Below are 26,931 nucleotides of genomic sequence, written 5' to 3' on the forward strand. Positions count from 1 at the left end.
TCGTTGTTGTTCTTGTGTGGTCTCTCCTAACATTCATCTGCAAGATTTCTTGCTCTTTCTTTGCTGCCAGCTAAAAATGCCTTGGCTTCACATGGATGGGAGTGATTAGTAACATGTCAGTGTCTAAACACTCAACAGAAGCCAGCTCAATGAGGTGGTTGAGATTATTCCCACTCATCTTGTTCTGCTTTGCTTCACTGACTGCCACAAGCAGAGCTAGCCCCCTTCTCTCCTCCCAAGTGTGAATTCCTTGTGGGGAAGTTGCATCTCCATGAGTTTAGCAATGCAAATTTCCCACCTGGCTGCTTAGCTGGGTTGCACCAGCAATTAGTAAAACTGGTGCTGTAGGCCATGAATATTAAGAGACAGATTTGATCCCAGATTCTGCCAAAAAGCTCAAAGCCAAAGTACTGGATGAGGTGATGGCAGCAGCAGCAGGCAGATTTCTGTTCCTGAGCTCTAAGGGCTTTCCCACATCAAAGGACAGTATAAATCCTTCACCATTGTCTCCACTGGACTTGTACACCACCAGCTTCATGACCATAAGCCATCTTGCAGGTTGGGTTTCCATAAGGGATGCCAAATATCTGGTTGAGTGACATGAAGAAACTCCAGGGATGGCAGTAGGAGCTAACCCTGCTCCTTTACTGAGGTGCTGATTAGACTCTAATTTAGCCAAACCCTGTAATTCATAAAGCAACGGCTCTTTTTCTCACTGGCTTTTGCCTATTAATGGCAGGGTTTCATTCTAGGGACTTGAATAGCCCAGTAATTGCATTTCCCACTTCTCCCAGTCACATAGAGTGAAGGCTGGCATCCCAGAACAATGACCTTAAAATGTGTCCAGCAGCAGCCCAGTTCTAACGGGATTACAGACCATTTTCCTTTGTGTGAGGTAATAGGGCTGAGATTAGAAAGATTTGTTTCTATTAGAGTAATGAGAGGAAATTATGGAGTCACAATTGGAGGGAACAGTATATTCATTCAGTTGCCTTTCATAGGCTTTTCGAAGTCTGCCTCTGTAGTGCTGAATAGGAAATCAGCAGAAAATCACCTCTCCTCCTGTGATGGGAAAAGTTCTACAGAAAACTTTAAGCATCAGGGGCAGGTCTGCTTTGGCAATGGACTTGGGAATAGCACTGGAGTGCTGAAGCATTGTGGAAGAATTGCAGATGAGACCTGACCTGCTTTTGAGGCAAAGGAGACAGTTCTTTCAGGAAGAGAGAGCAATCTTCTGGAAGGGCTTGGGTGTGTACTTGAAAGAAGGGCTAGGATCTGAAGCTTTTCTTTGGAAAAGCTGTCTCTGTTCATATTTTCCACACTTTCCAATAGGGAGATGCTGCTTAGATCAGGGTTAAAACATGATTAGCACCACTCATTTAAAAATGTTTACTTCATGATTGCGGACCAATGAAATTCTAACTCAATATTGTTTAAACTTTCAACCCCTGTGGACTAATTTCTAAAGTGCCTGCTGGACTAGTCACCATAACAGATTAGCTGCTTCCTGGCACCAGTTAGTGGTAAGGAGACATGTGAACCATTGGCTACTTCTCCAAGCCAGCCTTCCTAGCATTTCTGGAGAAATTCCTTCTTGCCCCACTTGTGGCTTACCAAAGTTCTGAAATGGAAGTGTGAATTCCACTATTCTTGCTGGAGGAAGCCCTTGGTGCTGGTTGCTCCATTTTTATATGTGGGAGGCTGATAAGTGGACGGGCAGATTTTAGACAATTTGTTCAAACCAAACCTTCAAACATCTTTCTTCATAGCTCTCTGAGCTGCATGAGTATGCTGCACCCTCAGCAGCACATGCTTAAAGTCCAAAATTTGATTTAATTTACTTCTGGACAACTCTGTCTCTTACTCTTCATGTCTCTTTACCTGAACTCTCTGTTTCCATTGAACATGCATTTGTTCTTTGTCCTGTGAAGTCATGTTGGAAGATGTAGGCACAAAGGAGCCATGAATTTTATCCACTGCACAGTCACAGCATCACGTCCCTCTTTGAATCCTCACTGCTGTAGCCCAGGAGAATCTCTCCTTCTGCTACAGCTCTCCCTTTGCCCTTGGGTCACTTTAGGTTCTCTAACAGTTAGATCCTCCTGAGAAATTCCCAAGACCTTGTTTGGGTTGTGGTTGCTATATCCCTTAAGGCTGAGGCCCGTGAAGTTGTTGAGAACTGAACCACTCACCAAGTGGATGCTTACTCTGGACATTACTGAAGTACCTTGATAAACAGTTGGACAGTGGCTCTTCAAGCATTACAGTTAAACAACTGAACTACTCAACATTTTATCCAAACTTGTGAAAGACTGACCTTGCCTGACAGGACAAATGCAAATCCAATTCATGAAATGGGAAATTATAATTTCTGATTTAGGATTGCTGGCAGGATATTGTATATGGAATCTGGAGGTCAGTGCTTCATCTCAGCTCAGAGCTGTTCTGTGGCTTTGGCTCAGGTGTGAAGCATGATGATGATTTTAGTCTGTATCAAATCAGATCTATAATCTTCCACTTCAAGAAGCCTAACAACTCTGCCTAATTGGCCCCCAGCTGGCAGTGTCAAGTGCATATTCCTAGAATTAGTGCACCATGGAGGCTGAATTCTTCTCTGATTCTTAATGAGGAAGACTCCAGGTCAATCTGAACAGGATGTGGACATGCCAGTGCAAAGCAAGCCTCTACGTTCATGGTATTGTGTACTCTAAGGACAAATGACCATACGCAAAGCTCACAGTCTGGCTTCTTCCCCAAAGTCCTCCAGAGCACTGCTTTTGAAAACACACATAAGTTGGAGCAACATTTCTGCTTTGCTAGCACATCCTGTTTGTGCTTCTCATTTCTTTTTCTTATTGAGGTCATGGGCACAAAGAGAAGATTTTTTTTATTGCTTCTTAACAGCTCATCACTTTTTCTTCCATCCCTGTAGACTTAATAACCCTGTTCCAGATAGTACCATTGGAGATTGCAGGAAGCTGCAAACAGGCAGATATGGGTCAACAGAGTTCACATAAATATTCCCCAGCTCACAGTTTTCAGAGATTTGATTTCAGTCTGACACAAAGATGTGAGCCAAAAGTAATGTCTGTACCCACATTTGGACTCTTCCTAAGCTTGGGAGTGAGCACACTCCTCACTTTTTATGGGTGTTTTGTACAGTGAGGACTAGCAGCTTCAGTTGCATTGCAGGAGACTAAGTCCAGAATCACAAAGATGTTAAGTGAATGTAAATTTAGAGCAAATATGGAAACACTTAGAATTATATGCAAAAACTATTTTAGAAAACATCCTTAACATCGTAGCTACCAACAACCTTGGGAATCTCTTGCAGTCAGGTATAGTTGGGAAATCTTCTGGTACTATGACCTGGGAGGAATGGCTCTTTCTGGAAGCATCCAAAGAAACAGGAGGTCAGTTTCAGATGCATTGTCCCAGTCCTGTAGAGGAGCTCCACCAGGACATTTTGGCACTCTCTTCCACACAGGTATTTTCCTGCTCCTCTCCAACAGCTGGTGCAACTACTTTCAGGCAAGTGTGGAGAAGATGAGGATGGAGAAGTAAAGTGAGGAATAGATTGGCTCCTCAACAGGAAAAAAAATATTTCTAGTGGAATCTGGAGTCTCCCTGTCACAGTGGTTGCTTTGCTTGCTGCTATCAACACCTTCCTTCAGGAAGGTGGAAGATGCTAGGAGAGAGAGAGGCTGAAGAAAACACACTTGAAGTATCCTATTTTGAAACTGCAAAGGTGCCCATCAGACACGTTTTCTGAGAGCCTGAAGCTGTATCCAGCCATTGCCTGGCCACATGTTCTTCCAGCTCTTTATTTTCCCCTGTTGCTTATGCGGGTCTTGCCCAAGAAGAATTTAGACCTGGATTCAAGTGCTTTTCTCCCACATGTGCCAGTACTTGCTGTTTCCTGGGCCATGGTGATATGTGTGCAAGGGGATCAATCATAGCCAACTTTACAGCTGTGGGAGCCACATTCTTCAGCTGTTGAGATCAAGTAGTGGCATTAACACTGGGCAATTCACTCTGGCTTGCAGATGATCCTCATGTTCTCTCTCCTATACTGCAAAGAATTTCTTGTCCATGCCATGGCAACTTTTTGGTACCAGAGGAGTGCAATATAAACACCTGCTCTATCCTGTGTTTTCTGTGTGATAACGCTACAGACATGCATGGGAAGAAGCTGTGCCAGCCTTGGAAATCGCCCTGTATCTAACGCTAGAAAATGGGCACAGATGCTTTGTAAAATAACGGCAGATGGACGATGGTGGAGCTCACACCATTCATCCTAATCTGCTGCTAATATCATCTGACCTGATCTGCATCAGTCAAGATGCACCTACCCCCAAAATGGAGCCATTCCAGACCTTTGTACACCAAGGTGTGCTCTGTTGAACTTGACAGGTGTTTTCTGTGGACCCTCTGTTCACATGCTTGTTAATGGCTTTCAAGACAGAGACACACAGGGCAAAGAGATGGAAAGAAAAGGGAGAGAGACTCATCCCAACAAATGTAACAGTGCTACTGTAAGAAAAATGGATGGCAAATGTACTATACAGAGAAGAAGAAAAACAGGAGAGAAGGACCAGGAAAAGCAGGAAGATAAAAAAATAGTGTAAACGAAAGAAGGAACTGCAGGGAACAAGAAAATATGAGCAGAAGATAAATGAACAGGGCCCTTGTCTGGAATAATCCTGTTCATGCCAGCATTCTTTGGCTGTGACACAATGAGACTGTGGCCTTTTATTACACATTTTTTTATAGTGTGATATCAATCCAAAGGCCTTTGTCTTTTTGGTGCTCTGCAATACTAACTCACTCCTATGAAGGTTCATCTTCTTTTCCCCTATGGAACAGGCTCTGTCCTTGGATACACTAAGCTCTCCCTTTGGAAAAACATCTCTGTGCACTAGAGTTCCTTCTCCTGCATGTGGCCCTGGCAGATTTTAACATGCTTCAGTGTTGTCATTATATTGCAAAGGCTCTATTATCAGTACATTGCAAGGGTTCCATACTGCTAGAGTTTCATACCTCCTTTATGTTTCTTGTAGGCAGCTCCTTAGCACTGACTCTTCGTTGTCCTCCCAGTAGCCAGCTGACTCCAGTTCCCTCTCAAGCAAACAACCCACTCTTTTATAGCACTCTTCTGATTGGCTACAGGTGTTAAAATCAGGCCTGTTCCCAATCTCTAATAATTGGCTCAGCTGCAACTCCTTATTGGGGTAAGATTACTTTCTCTACTACCTTTATTTTCTTATATTGTATCCCCCTACACTTCAGGAAGAACTGAAGAGTCTGAAATGCTGAAGAGGAGCACACTGTACAACTGCTCATGCCACTTTGAGTAGTTCTGCAAACAGAAGTAGATAGCTGAGGGAGTGCATGCAAACAAGTTGGGAGGTATTTTGAACTGTCATCTCACCTGAACAAAAACTGCACAACAGCTAGAGACTACTCCATTTTCTGTGGGAAAACATCATCCTGAAGAAAAGTATCATAAACAGGATCTGAGTTAAGTGAGATTTTTCTTGTGAGACTGTGAAACCTAATTCTGGCCATATCACTTGGAAGTGTGTTCCACTAACATTTAACAACTTTTGCTTGGCACATCGATTCTCTAGACACACACCCTTAGATTGCAGCATCATCCCACTGGAAATGAATTGCCTGGTGATTAGAGCTGTGTGTCACCTTTGTAATGTCCCACACTGGTATGGTGCTGCTTCCCTGTAAGCAGGTCATGATGCTGTTATTGTTGTCTGTGTGTCTGGGTTGACTGCATCCTCTCTCGTTCCCCCTTTTGCAGAAAGAGGGGGATGGAGATAGGCTACCCTGTGTATACACTGCTAGTGCTTTCTTCCGTGTGCCTCCAGAGGTCATTGGCAAAATATAACTAATTCTTGTAATTTCCCAGAATGCACTGATGTGAGAGGGTAAGTGGAGATGCACAAACCAGAATGGTGCAGAACGGTGGTGTGAAAAATATTGCTGTGCTGTTCAGCACAACTGGATCTGATAAGGATTATAAAGAATGTGCTAAAATAGAGCATATTGGGCCAGATCCTCCACTGGAATAAAGCCATTTATAGCACCAGCCAGGATTCTGCTCAACAACCCAGTAGGATTGGTTGAGTCTAGGCAAACTTCATGGGTTTTTTATGATCTTGCCCCAAAAGTTCCATGTCTGAGTACAGAGAATAGGGGTAGGAAAAATTTCCATTCCTCGTAGGTAAGAAAAGTTGAGGTGCCATAGGGAAACATGAGCTTGTGTGGCCAAATGTATAACTTGCTAAGTCATCCTGTTTTCCAAATGGGAATTTAAAAGATAGAAAAAGAAATGGGGCCTCAGGGAAGAAATGTGACATGAAGTGGATCAGAGGGTAAGGAAGCAGCAGAGAAAAAATAGGTTAAAAACTGGAAAAGTAGAGCTTTGTGCCTACTGCATAAGGCTGTGGGGGTGGTCACTGCATTGGGGAAAGGAGGAGGGAATGCAAACCATGCTGTTTCTATCTTGGTCAGCAGCCAAAGGGCAATGCAAGCCTCTGGATCTGAACACAGTGGCAAAGCTGGTGAGTGCTGTTTGCATTGTCTGTATTGAGGGGGATGGTGACTTATGGCTGTGTTCCTCTTTATGTTGAGGAGAAGAAGGCTTCTTTCTGTTTGGTTTGACACAAGCAGTGACCTTCTGCTGGGCTGCAGTAATCACAAGAGATGAAATAGCTGAGATACTTGAGAATGGAAACAAAATTTATCTGAGTTACACCAAGATCTCCCTGTGAAGTGGCTCCTCTCTGCCTTGACAAATCAATTACCCTGATCCCTTAGGAAGGAGCCCAGAGGTGCAGTCCAACCTAGAGTCCAGCACAGCAGGAAGAAAAAGAAGACTAGAGAAGCCCTTGCCCAGGTCTATAAATACCAAGAGCCATGTCCCTCACCCAGCTCATTGCTGGACTGGGAGAGCAATGGGCTGAGGGATATGCAAGCTTTCCTTGCCTTGTAGAGGCTCTGCTGCCTCCCAGCCCTGAATTCATCTCATTTTAGCAGTGAAATTCTATCTTCTGCATGATCGCACTGGCAGGCTTTTGTCAGCGAATTTGGTGATGTTCAAACCTGCCTCAGGGATGAGAGGCCAAGAGATCTGACTCAAAGTGGCAGAAAGACTGCTGCTGAGAAGCCAAGTTTCTCTTTCCCGGGGTGCTGAGCGGGCAGTAACACTAATGCAGGGTGCCATCTGTTCTTTCTTTCTCTAAAAGGTCGTGTTTACCAAACATTGCAGAAGCAAGAGAGGTCTGAGGTTAAAATAAAAGTAATTAAACCCTGCAGAGGAGGACCTCCTGTGCCTTTAGTGTCCACTTGGTGCTCTTCACACCTCAGTGAAGCACAAGCGGCCTGTTCAAAGCAGTCACAAGTAACCTTGTCTGCAGTGCCAGTCTGTGGGACTTGTGTCTAACCTGCAGAGACAGCACAGCAACCAGCCCGGGGTGCCAAGCCCCAAGGTGTGACAGGCAGCTCAGAAAGGGGCTACACTTCCTAAGCTGAGCCTTGTGCTCTGCAGCTGGTGAAACAGGAGGCACGGATGGGAAGAGGAAAGAGGGGTGTGCCAGAGAGGTGGCCCAAGGGCCATTCTGAGGTGTCATCCAGACACATGTAGCAACTATAAGAAAAAAAAATCTGACAGCCACCCACACCACCCAGAACAGCCAGCCTTGCACCATGAACACCACTTCTCATAAAGTGAGAGCTGCCTTAGCTATTCCCAGCCACCCTCTGGAGCCTGTCTGTCCTCTTGGAAAAGCATTATTCCTCTGGTAGATGAAATTTGTCATGCAGACCCAGGCCCTCAGACCGGTGGCCAGCCCAGTCTGACACCTGGACAGTCATCTTTGCACCAGGATGTCATGGGGGGCTTCAGAAACAATTAGTTCCTGTAATGCTGCTCTGTAGCAAAAGGCACAACAGCACAACGCTGTGGGAATTACACAGCACATGGGGATCAAGTTTAAAGAGTAAATCTGAAATGAAGGTGTTGCAGACAACTTTTATGAAAAATCCTTTCCTTAGGATTTTTCCTCCTGAGAAGATGAGAGGCCTCAGGAACAAAATGTGAACAATGGTTATCTGCTGCTGTGGAATGCAACAGGTGGATCTGTGATTGGCCCATCTTGGATGTTTGTAATTAATGGCCAATCAGAGCCTGAGCCACAAACCCTTGTTAGCATTCTCTGCTATTCTATTCTTAGCTAGCCTTCTGATGAAATCCTTTCTGCTATTCTTTTAGTACAGTTTTAATGTAATATATATCATAAAATAATAAATCAAGCCTTCTGAAACATGGAGTCAGATCCTCGTCTCTTCCCTCATGCAAGAACCCCTGTGAACACTGTCACATGAAGGCACTGGCTTTAGCATGTTGGTCCCTGTGGGACAGAAGGGTCTTGCTAGTGTTACTGCATTCTCTGTCTGCTTAATGTACATCTCACCAAAAAAACTTCAAGTGGTGCTGAAAAGATGTTGCCTGGTTCAGTCTGTGCTAAAGGATGTTAAATTTAATTGATTTCCAACATATTTACTGTACCATACTGTCAAATCTGTTTTACAGGTGTGTGTGTGCGCCAGACCTTTTATGAAATAAGTAATATATTCTGGGATGGGTAATGAGCTTGGCTAATTACCATTAATTCCTCCTGGGTAAAACTAGTGTGAGAAGATGGCTTGATGCCACTGCTTTGCAAGGTGTTAAATGAATGTAGACAAAATCAGAATCTTGTTCCTGCATTTGTCTTTGTTGGGGGAGACTGGCTGAGAAAGCTGCAGCCTGGCTGGCAGGGGATGATTTGCCAAGATCAAGTTCCAAGTTCCCTGCCTTTCTGGCAGGGAGGACTTTTGCCTTCCATCAGTTTCAGCAGGCTCCCAGAGAGCACTGCCTCCAAATCACCCTAAAACTTGAACTTCTAAGCAAATCAGAAGCAATTCTTTTGCACTCAGGCCCCCTGCATGTCAGAAATCTCTGAACCTTGCAAAGATCCCATAATATATTACCAAGCCTGTCTCAGCCTTTTTTTTTTTTTCCATTGAATTCTGATGAACCCATTCACCACATGTCATGGGTATCCTCAGGGAACACTGAAGTGAAATAAACTGAAAAGGCACTTTGGACCCTGCTAAGTCAGCAGTTGTTTTTTTGTTGTTGGAGTTTTTTGGGGTTTTTTTTTGGTTTTTGGTTTTTTGGTTTTTTTTTGGGTTTTTTTTCTGAGCAGGGAAGCTTAGGAAAGACAGAGGAAGCACAGGTTTTTGCAGACTTGGGGTCTGGACTCCATTCTGCTGGCATTAGCAGTGAACTCTTTTTCTAATTCTCTGTATGGTACTTTGCAGGGTTTTTTTTAATTCTGAAGCTTTGAAGTCTATATACATCTAAGACCATGAGAGGCAATGGATCAGGCTATTAATCACTTACAGCAATTTAAGAACAGTATATGTACTATAACCAACCAATCCTCATAAGGAGCACTGAGAAATTGATGCATAAAATTTGTGGTCATTCACAACTAGTCCAGGTAGTCATTGCCTCAGTTACAGGTCACAATCCTGCTCTCTGACCTTGAATGCTATGAAGAAGGCATTTGGTAAGTTATACATGGGAAACAGAAATATGGTCTCCTCCTGGAGTGACACAGAGACACAAAAAAGAGCTAAGATCAGCCTCTGCAGTACTTTTGTAACACCTCACAGCCCTAGCTTCCTTCTGTATGATTAGCTAGACCTGTTTGCATAACCATTGTACCTGGCAACAAGAACATTCTCTTCTTCAGTTTCTTAAACCACCCACCAAATCCAGAGGAACCACTGCTATTTGTTGTTACTCTGTTATTGCTCTTATTTATGTGCACATTTTTTTCTTCTTGGAAAAGGAGAGAAGGCACAAAGAGATGAGTTTTGTGTGGTGACCACATGGGAGCTCTGCAGCTCTGGCATGATCAGTGAGAAAGCTCAGTTTTAATTTCTTACAGGACTAACATTATTGTCCTTGAGAAGAGCGGCTCTTCTTGTCCTTGAGCCCTGTTTAGTCACTCAGCCACCCTGCAAACACTTTTCTGAGAGCTCTGAAAACTCCTCTCAGACCGTGAACTCATTCTGGTATTTGACAGTGGTGCAATGGAATGTCTGGAGCATCCAACTTGTGTGTTCCTGCCTGCAGATCTGCCTTGAAATGGCCTTGAGATGTTTGAGGGGAAGGGGCTGTGTGTTGTTTCTCAAGTCACGCAGTATGGGAATGTCTAAGCCTGACAGTCAAGATACAATAGATAACCATGGTTCATCTCCACAGTTGTCAATTAGAATTGCACTTCTCCTTTCCCAGCTGGAAACAGCTCCTTTCCCAGCTGGAAACATGTATTTCCAGCAGCAAAGAGGTGATGAGGAGTATGCAAGGAAGTGCAACATCCTGATGCTCTAGCAGGTGCAAAGCAGTCATATCTCTCCCAGGACAGACAGTGACACAACAGCTCTGTGCAGACATGTGGAGTTGATACAGCTAGAAATGGGTATATGGCTTCTCTGGCTTGGTAATTTAGTGTCACTGATTTGGTCTTTATGCTTCCATAAGAGCAGGGAGAGAGAAAAAAGAGAGTAATACAAAAACCTCACTATTACAACATTTCTCTTCCATCTTCTCACTTCATCCTTCCCTTACTCTAATCCTTATATAAAATCTTCCCGAGAAACCTGCACATAAAAGCTTAGTATCAGAAGTCTGATTTACTTGTGCTAAATAAAAATATATATGGGTGCCAGCTGAATTGTCTCAGTGAGAGCTTTGTCACCATCCTGCCTTCTTGAAACAAGCACTGGGATTCAGCTCACAACCCTGATACCCCTGTTTTGAAATGCTAGACTGGGGATAGTACTTTATATAAGCCCTGAGTCAGATTGTCTGTAGTAACCATTTCTGTTAACAAAGCTGTCTGCAGCAGGCATATACAAGTCAACTGTGCAAATGAGCAGGACATACCTGAAACATGAGAGATGCTTTTCACAGCAGATGGAATCTATTTGTAACAGTGACTAGGCTCGTTGTGGGTCATAAAAGTCATGTAGGAACATCTAGGAAGAAGAGAACAGCTGAATTTGTAGTTTTCCTTTTTACCTGATTGCAAACAATTTACATTAATATTGCAACTTTGAATCAAACAGAATTCAAAGAAATTACAAACCTTCTCTACCTGATTGTATGACTGTAAAAGCTGTGCATAATGGTGGCATATGATACTTGAGGACAGCAAGTAAAGAGCACTTACTACAGCTGAAACTGCAGGGGTGAGGCTGGGATTCAAACTAATTGAACTAGTTGGAGTTTGGCTGGGACTTTGGGATTCACACCTTAGACTCTGCATGGGACTCTTACAGGTGGTTTGACCAATTGTTACAGGTGATTAGACCAATTTTTTCATCCAAGAAACAGAACAAGCAATAGCTCCATTCCCTTTCTTCATCCCACAGCCAGGGAATCTGATTGCTTACTGGCCAAGGGAAAGCAGGTGAATCCCCCCAATTTGCTTAATAACATTTTTTTCCCCCCAGAGATCTTTCATGCTATACTTTCTATCCTTCCTCTCCTGACTTTCCTTACTGTTTGGGTTTTTTTTTGTTACTGTGACCATAATAGCTCTTGAACTTTCTTTTGTTAAGAACCCTGTGTCCTACCAATGCAAATCAACTGTGTCACTCAAGACAGAGGAAAACTTGTTAAGTTTTAAAACTTGTCAGACTTCTTAGGTTTTTATTTATTTCACTGTAGCATCAGTTTTCATCTTCAACAGTGTATCTTATTTCTTATTTGTGGCTTCATCAGCCATTGCTGCTAGAAAACCAAGAATAGGCCTTCCCAAAACACTTCCTCAGAAACAGGTTCAAGATGAGAGTAAACCTGGGAGAAATAGAGGTTTTGTACATGGAACCATAGGGCTGTAATGGTAACATTCAGACTGCTAATCAAAACCAGTCTTTACCCCTTTTTTCCACTGCTTAAAAGTCACTGAAGTTTACTGCTGAAACTGAAATTTCCCAGGTTTGTTCAAAGGTGAAATAAGTCTGCTTTTTTGTTTGTTTGTTCCTAGATTTTTTTCACACTAAAAGAACTTAAAAATGATTTAATGGTTCAGCCATTTCATTATTTTTTTCCCCCACAACAGAACATGTAGAAACTCCCACTTCAGCAGGAGTGTTTGCTATTGCATCCTGGATAGCACCACAGCCAAACCAGCATGGGGTTAAAAATTCTATATTTAGCATAAAAACATCTAGCTGACAAATGCTCCAATGGAATCTGAGTTTGACTTGACTGAATTTTGACCCTGAGGAAATTCCATGCATAAGCACAATCCATTCTGTATGGCTGTGTCCACTGGGCTCAGAGCATGCATGGAGGAGGAAGGAAAGGTTAATGTGTATGTGTGCTTAGCTGATGTCCTTATCCCAGCACAAAGTCTTTAGGGACCTCAGTAATGCCCTGGGGGAGCAGTGCTGAGGGGGATGGTGCTTCTCACACATCTGTGCCTGAATAGTCCTTCCAGTCTTAGGGCCCTCCTGTGTCTTGAATAACCTAAATGCCTAATGAGGTTAAAGGAGGCTTCTTGAGCAATTTGGGTTGGTCCAACACCCTGTGCCTCATTGGCCAGGGTCAGAATTGGGTGTGGGGAGGGTACCTAGGGTCAGACAGAGCCCATTATCAGTAGGTCTGTGGTGTTGTGGCAAGTCTAAGGTCAAGTTAAGGAGTCAGTCTTTGGGGTCCAGATCATGTGTGTCCATGGCCATATAAAGGGGAAAGCTGTGGCAGGGCTGGGGACCAGCACTCCTACAGTGTTGCTGGATCAGGGATTGGTGGGTCCAGGCTGGGGAGAGAGCCTGGGGAACCTTAATGTCTGGAAATGCTTAAGAGCTGCCTGGAAAAGGTCCAGATTAACTTTATCTGCCTCTGAAAATGGCTCTTCTTTGAGCAGGGAGTTGAGGAGACACCTCCAGCCTTCCCTCCCAGTCTAGGTTAGTCTGATTCTACAAAGCCTGCTGATTTGCTCTTATATTGCCAGTGGATGCAGGATATCCTGTGAATGTTACTCAGGCTCTACATTCTGTGTGACAGAAGACCAAGCAGAGATGAACCCACGAGAGGTGATGTCCTCCTTACAGAGCAGCGGCACCGAGTGCTGCAAACTCTTACACACACTCCATGCTCTACCCAGACCAGCCAGTGGAGTCCTCAGGAAAACAGAGCTAAGCACATGTGCCAGTGCTTAGAGGACCATCATGTCAGGGAATATTTGCTGGCATTTAGAGTCCATTCAGGCTCCAAGGGGAGTCGGGGGAAGGCGAGCTCTCCATCTGACTGCCTCGGGGCTGACCTGCCCTAAAGAAGGTCACACTGGCCACTGTGGCCCTGACTCAGCTGAGCAATTTGGAGTGTGTGTCTTGCTGAATGAGAGCTTATGCATCTAGCTGAAATTGCTTTATAGGGCACAGTCCAGATCCCACCGAAATGCTCAGGAAGCTTTTGCCATGCACTTCAATGAAAATGTGATCAAATCTATGTCACCTGATTTTCCTTTAGGCTGAGGATAAAAACTGCTGCTCTGCTGGTTAAAGTCAGAATGGACAGTACAGGAGCTGCCAGTAAAAATGTTACAGTAGAGATATGTAAGGGAAAAATCCTTTAGTAAGATTTCCTGCTATGTAGATAGACATAGAAGAGAAAGAATTAAAAATAAAGAGTTAAAAATATCTTTAGATGTAGGAAAAATTGTAGCATCAGGAATAGAACAATGCAAACTTTGATAAGGTGTTCAACCTAAAAGAACAGTTTTATGCTTCATTTTAATGTATTTCCTGACTGATGATTATGCAAAGATGTCACTTTAATACTCTTTGACAAAGTTGGTCATATAGCATTTACGTATGAGCATTTACGTAAGAGACTGATTTCTTCTGTGAATTTATTTTTTAAGTCTAACTGGTGACTATAAGCATGTGTATAAAAGAAGAAACTTTCTAAATTTAAATCCTTCATCTTTCTTAATTCTGAAGTTGTGGTAGTGTCTGGCTCATCAGATTTGGAGCCCTCTTAGAAACTGTGGGAATGTTTCTAAATTTGATTGTTAATCTATTGAACAGAAAAGCTGCCACTGGAGAGAATAAACTTCCTTTTAAAGTACTAGTAAATGTGCAAAAGTGCTCAGAGGCTTAGGAGGCAAAGTCTATTTACAGCTAGAAGATTTGGACTCTTAAGGGCATACAGCACTTTTGAAAATGAGACTTAAATGCTTCTAAGTAATTTGGGCACTACATAAAATCATATCTAATTTACCTCTCTTTGCTCTGACATCAACACCAATCATAAAATGATTTATTATCTAGTTGATAGCAGAACTGGTTATATGTGGAGCAAATCCAAGAGAAAGAGATATGTTTCAGAAGTGAATTAAATCATTTAATAGCATTTAAGTATGGGAGGCAATATACATCCTTGGTTTCAGTGAAATTAAATGCATTGGTTCTGTAGTAATTATATCCAAACTGGATGTGTTTCTCAGCTGAATGCTCATCCCTTGGAAACCACTGGAACTGTGTCTGATGCACTTGGTGGAGTAGCAGCCAGTAGGCTTGTGCACTTTTGGAAATCATAAATTATTCCTCTGTAGCTACAAGAAGGAGGCTAAGGTAACAATGAACAAACACTCATGGTTCAAACAGAACCCCAGAACAACAAAATCTTGTTTGAATTTGGATGATTTTGGAATATACTTTGTAAGAGGGGTTAAGTACAGACTTCCTCATCACTTCAATGGATCAGACATGCTAATCCCATCGTGCCTGGAGCAAGATGTCCCCTTCTCTTAGGGTGCACTGTTGTCAGACCCTGGCTTCACACAGCTGCTGCTGTGGCTGACAGGAGAACAGTGAACTTTGCTTTCTCCACAAGATCTCAGTGGCACAGCAATTTGTGGGTGAGGAAGAGGCAGCTTCTTTCATGGAAGCTCTGCAGTCTGCTATGGCTGTATTGGAGACACCCTTTAAAGGGTCAGGATCTCAGGGCTGGCTGGCTCTGTTGCCCCTTCATATTCTCAGCTCTCCAAGAGTTTCTCTGGAAACTCAGCACCATTCAGCCGCCCCTGCCCCATTTCCCACATGCCCTTAGGAACTCCAAGGGGAAACTGGTTCCTTGGGATCCAGGCTCCATGCCAGATGGGACTCAGGGTGTGCAGAGATGCTGAGCAGTCGGTGGCAGGTGCACAGGGGTGATTGCCAGCTGCTCCAAAGGGCAGGAGAGGTGTCCACAGACCATGACACCTTCCTTGGCTCTCCACCTCCTCCAACTGCAGCAGCTGGAACAGAGGAAACCAGGCAGTTTGAGAAGTCACAGGATTGGTTCATACAGGGATGCCTGCCCTTGGAGAGGGAGGCATCAGAGCTTTGGATAGATCAACCTCCAATCCTGATCCATCACTGGAGGAGACCCCCGACAGCCCAGGCTCCCTAGACATTTAAAACGCAGCTCAGGGAAGGAGTATAACAAACAGCAGCAAACATGGTCATAAATCAAATATAATATAAACAAATAAAAAAGCAAAACATTGCGTTTTGTTCACAGTGACGATCCCAGCGGTTCCACAAGCAAGAAAGCCGGGTGTGAAACGGAGGATCCGAAGGAGGCCGGCAGACAGAGTGGCCAGGAAGGCAGGTCCGACCCGCTAAGAGCCCAGCATGAGGAGCTCCAAGAAGAGCAGGCAGCGGGGTGTTCCCCTCTGGTGCAGAAGGCGAGCCTCCACCACACGGGCTCCCCAGTGAGAGTGCAGCGCAGCAAAGGGACGGCCTCGTGTTCCCATGCGGCTGCCTCCGATTATGAGCTCTCCCTTGACCTAAAGAATAAACAGGTACCAAGGCTTCCTCCTCAGGCTGTGGGAGAAGGGGATGGGGAGGGTGGGACTGTATTTGCACTGTGGTGGAATGACTTTCAGCAAATACATTAGCCTTTTGTTCACCTGGAGCTTCTGCCCTGCCTAGCCTCCACGTGAGGCTGATGGAGGAAGTAGATTCCCCTCTGTGACTGAGTCACTCTTTCACCCAAACCCGCTGGCATATGCTCCTCATTGCCTGGATTCAGTGGTCCAAAATGGACCTGGAAACCCAGTTGTGAGTGTAGGCTTAGAGATGGGTTGCAGGCAGCCAAAAGCAGCAGCATCCAAGGGTAGTGCCTTACTCTCAAGTGTACAGTGTCAACTGGGCTCCCAGCAACTGGTTGTTCCAAATTACTTCCCTCATGGATGAGTCTCCAAGAACCATCTTGCCATCTTGGAGCATGCAGGGCAGGCCCCCAGCACACTTCTGTACCAGCATGAGCTTTCAAGAGGAAGTGGGGTTTATTCAATGAGTGTCCTGCACAGCATCTACCACAATGTTTGTGCACTGCTGCCACCGCTGCCCTCAGTCCAGAGGAGGATGCTGAAGAGATAGGCAAGTTTACCAGAATAAAAGAAAATTATTCAGTCCTACAAGTTGCATTCTGTGCCTGGGGCTACAGCCTAGCTCCAGAGCACAAGCATGCCCATCTCTAGCTGTGTGTCCCAGTGGACTCCCAGCAGGAGACAGGGGGACAGGGGCTAATGGCAGCTGGCCTCCTCCTTCACAGGTGCTATGCGTCCCCTCCCTTCTCATCTCTACAGATTACTGTCCAGGAGAGCTGTTGTGCAAAACAGAACCTAAAGCACAATTTGTGCCTTTTCCTGGGAAGGCAGCTCAGTCAGAGGCTGTAGGACAGGCAGACCCTGCAGTCTGTGAGGTGAGGAGGACAACTGACAGGGGGAGAGTTCAGTGGAAGCTGTGCAATTGCAGCTGAAGGGTCTCTGCTAATGAGGTTTCCACAGAAGAAGCTGCTACTTCTGGGAAATCTCTCTACCACTTCCCTCAAGGCACAGATGCTGTCCCTAAACATACATGTCAGATCAATGACCAATAGATTTCCGAGCAAAAGAGACACATTTGCTCTCTAATCCTGTCTTTCTCAAAATGCTGCATACTCAGAATTCTTGCGTCACACCAGGAAAAAAATAAGATAGACTAATTAACAGGCTTCACAAGCTAATGTGAATATCTTCAGGGTGGGCCACATCTTGACTGCATGTTCTTAGCCTACAGCTGCTCTGGTTTGTCCTGGGGAGTGTCTGTCCTGCGTTATTTTAGCTTTAAGGTCATGTTGCCATATCATTGTTCTTGCAGCAGAGGCCAAATCTGCCCTGGATGCATGTGAACAAGAGAGACATGTTCAGCTGATTGTTCATTAATGTCTGGTGCCTCACAGAAATGACCTTGCAGGGACTGAGCCTATTTCCTCGGTGAAACCACTTTCCTCACACCAAAGGGGCCTTACAATTTGTGTGCCTCTCCAGACTCATGGGTGTCTTCAGTGAATTGCCTGCAGCCTCTGGAAGGGGGGTTTTTCAGGCCATGAAAAGTAAAATTCTTCCACTGTAGTATGTGTTTTTATAGATACTCCTCTCAGTTTACTCATCAGGTAGATTTCTTAAATAGGAATAACAATGATAGGACCTGCACAGTGCTGTCCCAGTAGAACGCTACTTATAGGAGAACTTGTAATACAGGAATAGAACTCACAGTAAAAGAAAAGGTGCAAGGAGACATTTTCAGTTTCATTGCAGAATTGAAGTCACATTTACCTTTTGAGAGAGAATTGAGTGCTAGTAAGGAAGAAGGGTAAAGTGCAGCCTCCTCTGCAAGACTTGGACCAGTCATAGCCCCTCAGCATCATCCTAGAGAGTTGGTGAGTGGCTTCACGGCTCTCCTTGCTCCCTACCCTGTTGTCATTATATTGCAAGAGTTCTATTATCATTACATTGTAAGGGTTCCTTATTGCTAGTTTCATACCTCCTTGACATTTCTTGTAGGCAGCTCCTCTGGGCACCGACTCTTCCTTGTCCTCACAGCAGCCAACTGACTCCAGTTCCTCCCAATCCACTCTTTTATAACACTCTTCTGATTGGCTACAGCTGCAGCCTGTTAACATCAGGCCTGCTCCTAATCTTTAGTAATTGGTTCAGCTGCAGCCCTTAGGGGATAAGATTACTTTCTATACTACCTTTATTTACTTATATTCTATTCCCCTACACTACTCCATGAAGCAGAGAATTCTGACACTGCACAGAGCAGAAGTACTCTATGCTGGGAGGCTGGAACAGAGACTCAAGTACTAAAGTTCCCCTGTGCTTAGACTCTATTGTAATGTAGGGAAAATGCTTTCAGTCATACATACACTTGGGCTGTGCTGAAGGGCAGCACGTGTCCTACGGATAAAGGAAAACACTCCATTAACAAATATCCCTTATAGCAACGTCCTGCATTGTGAGAGGCTGGAGGGAGGGAGAAGCATTAAAAATTAGTGACATGCATGCTTTTTAAGTATTTTTTTTCTAATATTTTTTTGCCTTAAGTGACTCAGATTCTGTCCCTGAGCCTGATTCTTTTCTGGTTATAACATGGTGGCAACCTGGGTAGAAAACCAGTGCTAACAGAGAATAAGTGGTCTCTCCTGGCAGATTTATAAATTTATGCCTACGGCACCAAAGCCATGGGGTGTGCCCCTCAGATGTTTGGCCATATCCAGGCCTGCAGTTTGGCTTGCCTTGACCTTGTTAAATCTCCCTTCATATGCAATCCCTCGTGGCAGTGGATATTTCACAGCCATTTCTAATTCAGCCACAATTGCTCAGAATGAGTGTTCATACTGAGGCCCAGAAATGTATTAAGCTAATTATTCTTTGAAATCCCCCCCTGATCCCCCTCCTGCTCTCCCCTTCCTTTGGCGCCGGCTGTCGGATCATTCCCCAGAGAAGAGTAGCTTTAAGTAGGCAATTACTTGTAATTCGTGGGGTTTATTAGGAGCAAGAGAAGGCCAATCATGTCTGGCCTTTCTCAGCTCTCAGATGAGAACAGAAGGTTCCTCCAGCCATCCAGACTTATATCTCCATTACCCATGACTGCTGTGGTGCTAACAGACGCCCTCCCCTCCTCTGGAGGGGAAGAACACAAGCTACAGCTGTGTGAAATCCTTAATTCCTTTGGACTGTCAGTTAGCTCAGTCTGACAGCAAATGAGTATGTCTCAGACATCCATAAGCAGCAAATATCTGGGCAACAGCAAAGAAAGAGAGACAGAGACCCACTGCTAGCAAACAAGGGTGGGGAGGGCACTTCACTCTATGGGGATGCTGCATATAGCTCTGCCAGTCTTCTCAAGCATCCCTTGGAACACTCCCTGTCCCTGCTATGCCTGCTGAAAGATACTGTAGGATTCCCCTTGCTTTGGACAGTGCCAGCAGGCAGTGGATCACATGCAGAACTCAGCCTTGCACCCCTGGTATGAACTAGAAAACAAACTAGTTGATGAGGAGCCCTCTCACTTCAGATCTTGTTCTGCTCCTTAATGCCTTAGTCCTTTGGGAGGACTGAGATTATGGACTGCAAAAAGCTGGTGATGTTTTTTATCGAGGTACTGACAGCTTGCTCTGTTCCTTTAGACTTTTAGAAGGATCTCTCCTCACTAGCTATTAAAGCCTGCCATTTTTGGCACTGTCCTTGCATGAGATAAACTGGCCTTTTACTTTAGATCAGCAATGGCATCTTGTCTTGGCCTCTAATAAGATCAGAGCATATGAATTTCTTGTTTTCAGAATTAGCTCTCACCTCCTTGGAAACCTCAGATAATTGTAAGGCTCTTGCTTCTGCTTTATTTTGCATTTTACTGTTATTCTGTCCCTCTCATTTGTTCCTCTTTTTCTCCTAACACAATTAGCTCTACATTTTCATTAACCAGATCATTATTATTTCATTAACCAGATCATTATTTCAATGGTGAGTAGTCAGTAATAACTGTCTGGGTTGGGCCTTTGCAGGTTACTGATGTAATTTATATTTATTTGCATGAGCCTTCATCCTGAAGGAATGGGTCAAGGGATAGTTCAGTCTCTTTCCAGGCAGGCCAACTTTAAAGACATGTATCAGGAGTGTTGGTTTTATGGCAGGATTTAAGATGTCCTTGTTTATCCAAAAGGCCTGCTGCCAGGTCTTGTGGTAAATGACACTGTACCCATGATTACTGGGGGGGTGATTTTTAGCAACATTTATGCAGACCATTTCTGGGAGGGCAGCAGTGAAAGTATTAGGCAAATGTTCTTTAAATTAGGGGTAAACAGAGCTCTGAGCCAGCTACCTCTGCAACTGCAGTGGCCAACGCCATCACTAAGAAAATTGCTGGTATTTCTTAGTGCTGGGCTTTGATGTTCGCCTTTGACAGACCATGAGCTCAAGGGCAAGGCAGGCAGAAAACAGAATCACCTGATCACCTGATGTTTGAGCACAAGGCAAAGGTCCCTGCTTCATGTCCAGAGAGGGAAATATGAAAGGATGTGCTCCCCATCCCACTCTCTTCCCTAAATTTCAGCCTCCCAGTGCTTGCTCCACAGCCAGGACACCAGTGCAGACACAAAATGGGGCTGGGCTTAGGTTGCTCCTCTCTGCCTGTCATCTCCCAAGGTCACATTATCTTCCTCTACTTCCAGAGGAGTCAGTATTGGAAAGATTCCAGAGGTCATTTACACTTCTCATAGCTGTCAGATCAGGTCTTTACGTGTACCTACATCACTCACTGGTGGTTTTATCTGTAACTTACGTCATGCTATGAAAAAGAAGGAAGCAGGTGACACAACATGACTCTGTGAGCTCATGCTCAGTCTCACTTGGACTGTGAAAGCAATTTGCACTTAAATTCAGATCTTGTGGAGCTCACCTTTTCAAACTGTGAGTACTGGGCCAACAAGGCATGGTGAGGGACAAGTGCTGTGTCTGGGGATGAGGATGCAGTCAGTAAAACTTGTCCTTTGGTTCTGCTAATGAGCTCAAATTCACCTCATGACTGATGCAGTGACTCCTCTGCTAATTCAGGACTGACTTCACCAGCACTCTCAGTCCTGCCTTTCAACTTTTTTTTGGTTTTTCTACATGTGTGCAGACACATATTAACGCTACAGTCTGCACCTGCACTCTGCCCTGTGTAGTGCCAATGATAGCTTATAGCCTAAACCTCAGTGAAGGTAGTTTGAGTTCATTCTCCTTTTTTTTTTTAACCCCATCTTCCACCTTCACCTTCACACTGTCCCCCTTTTCCTCTGTCAGTCATTCATTGGAACCAAATAATCTGTCATTCTCCTGGAATTTGTTAGTGAAAGCCCAGCTGCAGAGGAAGAGTGGGGGGATTTCCAGGAAGTTTAAATTCTAGACTACAGGAACAGCCATACACACCTGCTTTGCTGAAGCCAGTTGAGATGGTGTGTGTCGATGTATTTACATGTGTTTGTCATTACCAGCTCAGGTAAATCCTCCTTCTGCATTTTTTATTATCTTGTCTCAACATTTAAAATTCTGACTTTTTTCCTTTCAAAACTGAGAGTCTTTCTTTTTCTGGGTATTTTTCTTTTCATTGCTGGCTGACACCTGAAAAATTCAGATATCAAAAAGGAAGACACTTTGGGATTCAGAGTACTTTTTAAAAGACACAACTCAGAACAAGCTCAGCCTCCACTAACTTATATGGAAGTTTATGTTTCTTGCTAACTGCTAGATCAAGCCAGCATTCTTTGTGTTTAATTTTTTTTTTCCATTTTCTGAATGATTTCTCCTTTTGCTAAGAGTATTTCCTAAGGTTGCTAAGAAGGAGAGAAGCATTAGTAACACTCTGAGACAAGAGATAATGCTTGACATTACCAGAGCACTGCTGAGCAGGAAGACATATTGCTGGAATGTTGCAACTGCAGTGATGAACCTGCCCTGAAGGCCATCAGAAGTGAGTCTGCAAGGGAAGGGCACCTGCAGGCTCCAGCTTTTATGACTGGCACTCTAGGAAGAGGCAGGATCTCATTACAGCTGTGAGGAAGCTCATGGCGCTGATGATTTAGCCAGTCATGCCCAAATGGGAACCTTCTGTTGAAATCAGGGGCATGGCATTGCAGGGAAAAGTTAATTCGGTGTCAGAAGTTCCTTTGAGAGTCATTGAAGACTGATCAGTGTAGGAAGTTGGACAATAAGAAGCCATCAGGAGGCAATCAGCAAGAACTAACGTATCTGCTGTCTGTTTTTCAGATCGAAATGCTAGAACACAAATACGGCGGCCACCTGGTGTCCCGCAGGGCAGCCTGTACCATCCAGACCGCGTTCCGGCAGTACCAGCTCAGCAAGAACTTTGAGAAGATCCGCAACTCCCTGCTGGAGAGCCGCATGCCGCGCCGCATCTCCCTGAGGAAAGTCCGCGTGCAGAACTCGGAGAGCTTCTCCGCGGAGAAGGCCCTGGTGGAGGGGTACAACTTCGTGGGCATCCCGCTGGTGAGGTCCCCGTCCCTGCCGGCCACTATCAGTGGGGCACTAACCGAGCTGGAGGACTCCTTCACTGAACAAGTTCAGTCCCTGGCGAAATCCATCGATGACGCCCTCAGCACCTGGAGCCTCAAGACCATGTGCTCCCTGCAAGATGGGGGCTCCTACCAGATCAGGGAGACCTTCAGTGCTAGCTCCATGCAGCCAAACCAAGACTTAGAGGCTGAGCTACAGGATCAGGAGAAGGAGGAAGGTCTCCTGCCAGATACTCTACCCAAGAGCAGCAGCACTCTCATGATGGCTTTTCGAGATGTCACAGTGCAGATCGACAACAAGAACATCTCTGTCTCATCATCTACCTCGGTGTCCATGGCAAACTGTCTCAGCAGCAACGACCAGGCTGGGCTGTCTCCAGCTACCAAGGCTGAAGAAAGCCCAGGAGAAGGGGAGGGAGAAGCCAGTGAACTACTGTCTGCCCCAGAGAGCTTACCTGAGAACAGCCTCACTTCCACTGAGGTGGATGTCAGTACCAATGGCACAGGGGACAGCAGCGCTGAGCCGGATCAGATGGCGGTGCAGAAGCTCCAGTTTGATGCAAGCAATGAGGCAGGACAAAGCAAAGGCTTGGAGTCTGAGAATGCAGACAACTCAGAGCAGCTGAGCAGCAGCAGCACCTCCACCTCAGCCAAGTCAGCCTCTGAGGTGTCCTCAAAAGAAGCCCTGCAGGCCATGATCCTCAGTCTCCCAAGGTACCACTGCGAGAACCCAGCCAGCTGCAAGTCGCCCACACTTTCCACAGACACCATGAGGAAACGCCTGTACCGCATTGGGCTGAACCTCTTTAATATGTAAGTGACTCTTCCTCTATTTCCCAGCCAGTGTTATGCTTCACAGGAACAGATGATGGCAGGTTCTTGGTCTAGATCCATCTCCAGGGAAGTTCATCCATATTCAAGGGCATGACCATCCGGGTATGCAGTGCACAACACAGGTTGGCTTCCCAGAAGCTCTTTCCCTAAATTCTCCCAAGTACTGTCCTTCTCTTCTGCCTAACAGAGGAACAAGCCCATGAGCAGTGCCCATGCTCTCACAATTCACTGAACCTTCAGTTCCAGTTGCTGTCCATTTGGCATCCACCAGCTGAGCCTGGGCTCACTCTGCTTCACTCTGTTGCAAAGGAGCCCTAAGCTACAGTCCTAGCTTAGTTTGGTGCAAGTCCTACCCTGCACCAAACATAGCTAGGACTGTAAACCCAGCTCTGGTTACTTAACACAGGGCAATTCCAAGTAAAGAGAGAGGGAGACAGAGGTAGAGCTGAGCTTAGCTAGCCCAGTATGAGTCATAATGATAAAATTTCTCTCTGGCTGTCATTTTCCTTCAGATACTTGGGTATATTTTCACCTGACAGACCAGGTTTAGTCACCTGTCTCTGACATATCTGAGTTTGATATCCTATGAGGAGGCTGTAGGTGTGAAAGCAAAAGCAGAGCAGAGGTCACCATCAGAAGAGCTTAACTCACAGGGTCACACGTGGATAGGCAGAAAGGAGCTGAGCTCCCTTAAGATTTAGATTTGCTCATTGCCTTTTAATGAGACTTTTGTCATCTAAGCAAGCCATGAGAAGTACTGGGTTTTGCTTTATCATCACACTCTCATATCTCTGTCTTTGTTTCCATTTGAGTCCCCTAATAATGAGGATGCAATATACCCATACTAGGAGAACGTTTCTCCACACATTAGCGTGGGCATTTTAGTCAAAGCAAGGACTGATCATTATGCAGCCCTAGGCAGAAGTTTTTCACAGACAAAGGGGCAATGCACAGGATTTATATATGTGTACCATGTAGGCTCCAGGAGGCAGGGAACAGGAAGAGAGTTTTTAGGGTTGGTCTCAGAGCACACCCAGAAGTGAAGTGGTGTTAGGTCAGACAGATTTGGGACTCTTACAGATCTGAGAGGGACATATTTCCAGTTCTGAGTACAGGTTGGAGGACAGGAGTGAGAAAAATAACTTGTTAGCTCTGGGGAATGATGTCTTTCTTCAATCTCTGAGCAGTGTCTAAGGGACATGTGGCTCCCCTTGTAGTTTCTTCTCCAAGGGGCTGGGAGGGCCATTAAGCTTTCTGCAGTTATTTGGTTGTGGCTTTCCCTGTCTATTTCCAGGGAGAAGCCAGTTTACTCTTGTGGGGTTTGGGATGTAGGCACTGATCTGTAGGCCATGGAGCTGAGGCTGTTTGTGTGTGTGTGTGTGCACATCCTTTTTCCTGGCTTTCCCTGGAGCAGGAGCTGAAAGCCTGCAGTTTCCAGTGGGAACTGCCACAGTCTCTCTGGCTTTGCTGTGCATTTTTGGAAGGGAGTGCTCTGGCTTGGAGCAGGCCCCTGGAAACACATCGATGCAGTGGCACTTTCCCCATCCCTGCTGCACCGTGAGGGGGTGAAATCCCTGGAATGGTGAGTGCTTCATTATGCAGCACTGCTGTGATAGCTCAGCGTGTGTGGGCAGCTGGCTGCGTGGGCAGAGGGAAAGACAGCAGGACTGAGGAATCCCGCAGCATTTGCTGGCTCTGCCTAACACCCCTGCAGCACCAAAAATGAATAGCAGGGACCAGGCTCAGGAGAGAGAGGAGTAGAGTTGTCTGCTGCACCTTTGGGTAAAAGCTTCGTGCTGCACTACGTGGGATACATCTGCAGGTGTTCAGTGGCAGAGATGCTGTATTGCTATCAGGATTTTGTGCAGAACAAATTGAATCCTGGGAAAAACTGATGAAAGGCTGCTGTTAGTGAAAGAATTTTTTGAGTTATAGTCCAGGCAGTGCAGGAGGACTGTCACAGCTGTACTGTTTTATCCTGCATCCTTTGATGGCATTGTGTGTACCATCTCTACTGAAACCTGCACATCCATTCTATGCGTGCATTTTTTCTGGCCATATTAAACTCTCAGCTCCTCTGGAGTGGATCCAAAGTCAGTCCAGTGACTTTGGAGTCACACAGGTGTAACTGAGTTCATCCTTGTGTTGTGAACACCGTACTGTCCCTTGCAAAATACCACAGTGTGCAGGTGGATGTGCATTTTATGAATCTCTGGTGCTTAGTTTGACTTGTGTCCCAACCATATCACCTTTGCACTTAGCAGGGAACTCTGCCTGTACTCTTCAGCAGTGAACCAGTAGGTCTGTATGATAATAAAGAAGGTGTATTGTTGCTTTTCCCTGAAGAAGGCCTGGGGTTTTCGCTATCAGATCTTGCACCTCTTCTGTTTATAAATTTAATGGGCTGATTATTCTTGCAGCCCTCTCCCCAGCAATGCCACACTGCCCAGAATATTTTCTTTTGACATTACAGAGTAAGCAGAGCTATTTCAAGCCCATCTACTTTTTACATGTCCGTGAGGCCCCTGTAAGGAGCAGGCCATTCTGCTGAATGCAGCTCCCCTTATAGCTAGACATATGTTGCTCACCCACATACTTCACCACCTGACAATGTCACAGTCTGTGCCTGTGCATATCATGCATTCACGTGCTCTGAAATCTCATCCTATTCTTTCCTCACCCCAGGAAACTGCCTGAGCAAACTCACTCCTTGAGCCTTGACAAGGAACCCTGAATTTGGATTAATGATGGAAGTATGACATCATATCATGAAGTCACCCTCTTACCTCTCCCAGAGAACCAAAGAAATGTGGCAATCCTCCTGCCATTGCAGTGATTCACCTGTGCACAGTGCACCATGACAGAGACCCTTCAGTCGGGCAGACTGAAATATGGGAGGAAAACTTCCTGCACAATACACACATACTGTTTGTTCTCGTCTGCAAGAAAAGGCACCACAGAGGCTCACAGCACTCCCATATACACAGGGGCTTATAAACCAGGACAGAAAGATGGGAACAGATGTTTTATCAGGGCCTTTGGCAATAGAACCAGGGGTAATGCTGTTAAACTGAAGGAAGGCTGGTTTAGATTAGATGTAAGGAAGAAGATTTTTACAATGAAGGTGGTGAAACACTGGCACAGGTTGCCCAGAGAGGTGGTGGATGCCTCATCCCTGGAGATATAAAATATCAGGTAGGAGGGTTCTCTGAGCAACCTCATCCAGTTGAAAATGTCCCCACTCACTGCAGGAGGGTTGGAGTAGATGGCCTTTAAAGGTCACTCCCAACCCAAACCACTCTGCTTCTGTAAGAGCTGTGTGTGCAGGCACAGACACTGGCACATTAAGAAGCAGAAAATCACTCCCACAGCCAGGCAATCAGGCCCACTCAGCACCAGACCTGCTCTCAGAGAGATGCTCACAGCCACAGAGGGAGAAAAGCCCTCTGTCTGGGAGCTGCACACTGCTCCCTCCCTCCTTCTGACAAAGCATTCTCTGGGTGCCTTCTCTCACACACAAAGATTTCTGCCTGAGGGCATGAATCAATAGAGAAAGGAAGAAAATCACAGCTAAGGGTGGGGGGAGTAGAAGAGAGGTAAACAAATCTGAGTATGGGATTTCTGTTCAG

General features: G+C 45.2%; 1 protein-coding gene across 5 annotated transcripts in view; it reads left to right on the plus strand.

Annotated features, from left to right (window-relative positions):
• IQSEC3 (IQ motif and Sec7 domain ArfGEF 3) overlaps positions 1-26,931 on the plus strand; it is a 99,788-nt gene that overhangs the window by 44,584 nt on the left and 28,273 nt on the right. For 4 of the 5 annotated variants that reach the window (XM_036400979.2, XM_036400982.1, XM_036400981.2 and 1 more), the window contains exons 3-4: positions 15,647-15,929; positions 22,203-23,281. In XM_036400979.2, coding sequence (XP_036256872.1) covers positions 15,647-15,929; positions 22,203-23,281 — 1,362 coding nt within the window. The remainder of the gene's footprint in view (positions 1-15,646; positions 15,930-22,202; positions 23,282-26,931) is intronic. The other variant, XM_036400983.2, reaches the window with a different exon arrangement.

This window comes from Molothrus ater, chromosome 5 (genome assembly GCF_012460135.2).
Source record: "Molothrus ater isolate BHLD 08-10-18 breed brown headed cowbird chromosome 5, BPBGC_Mater_1.1, whole genome shotgun sequence".
NCBI lineage: Eukaryota > Metazoa > Chordata > Aves > Passeriformes > Icteridae > Molothrus > Molothrus ater.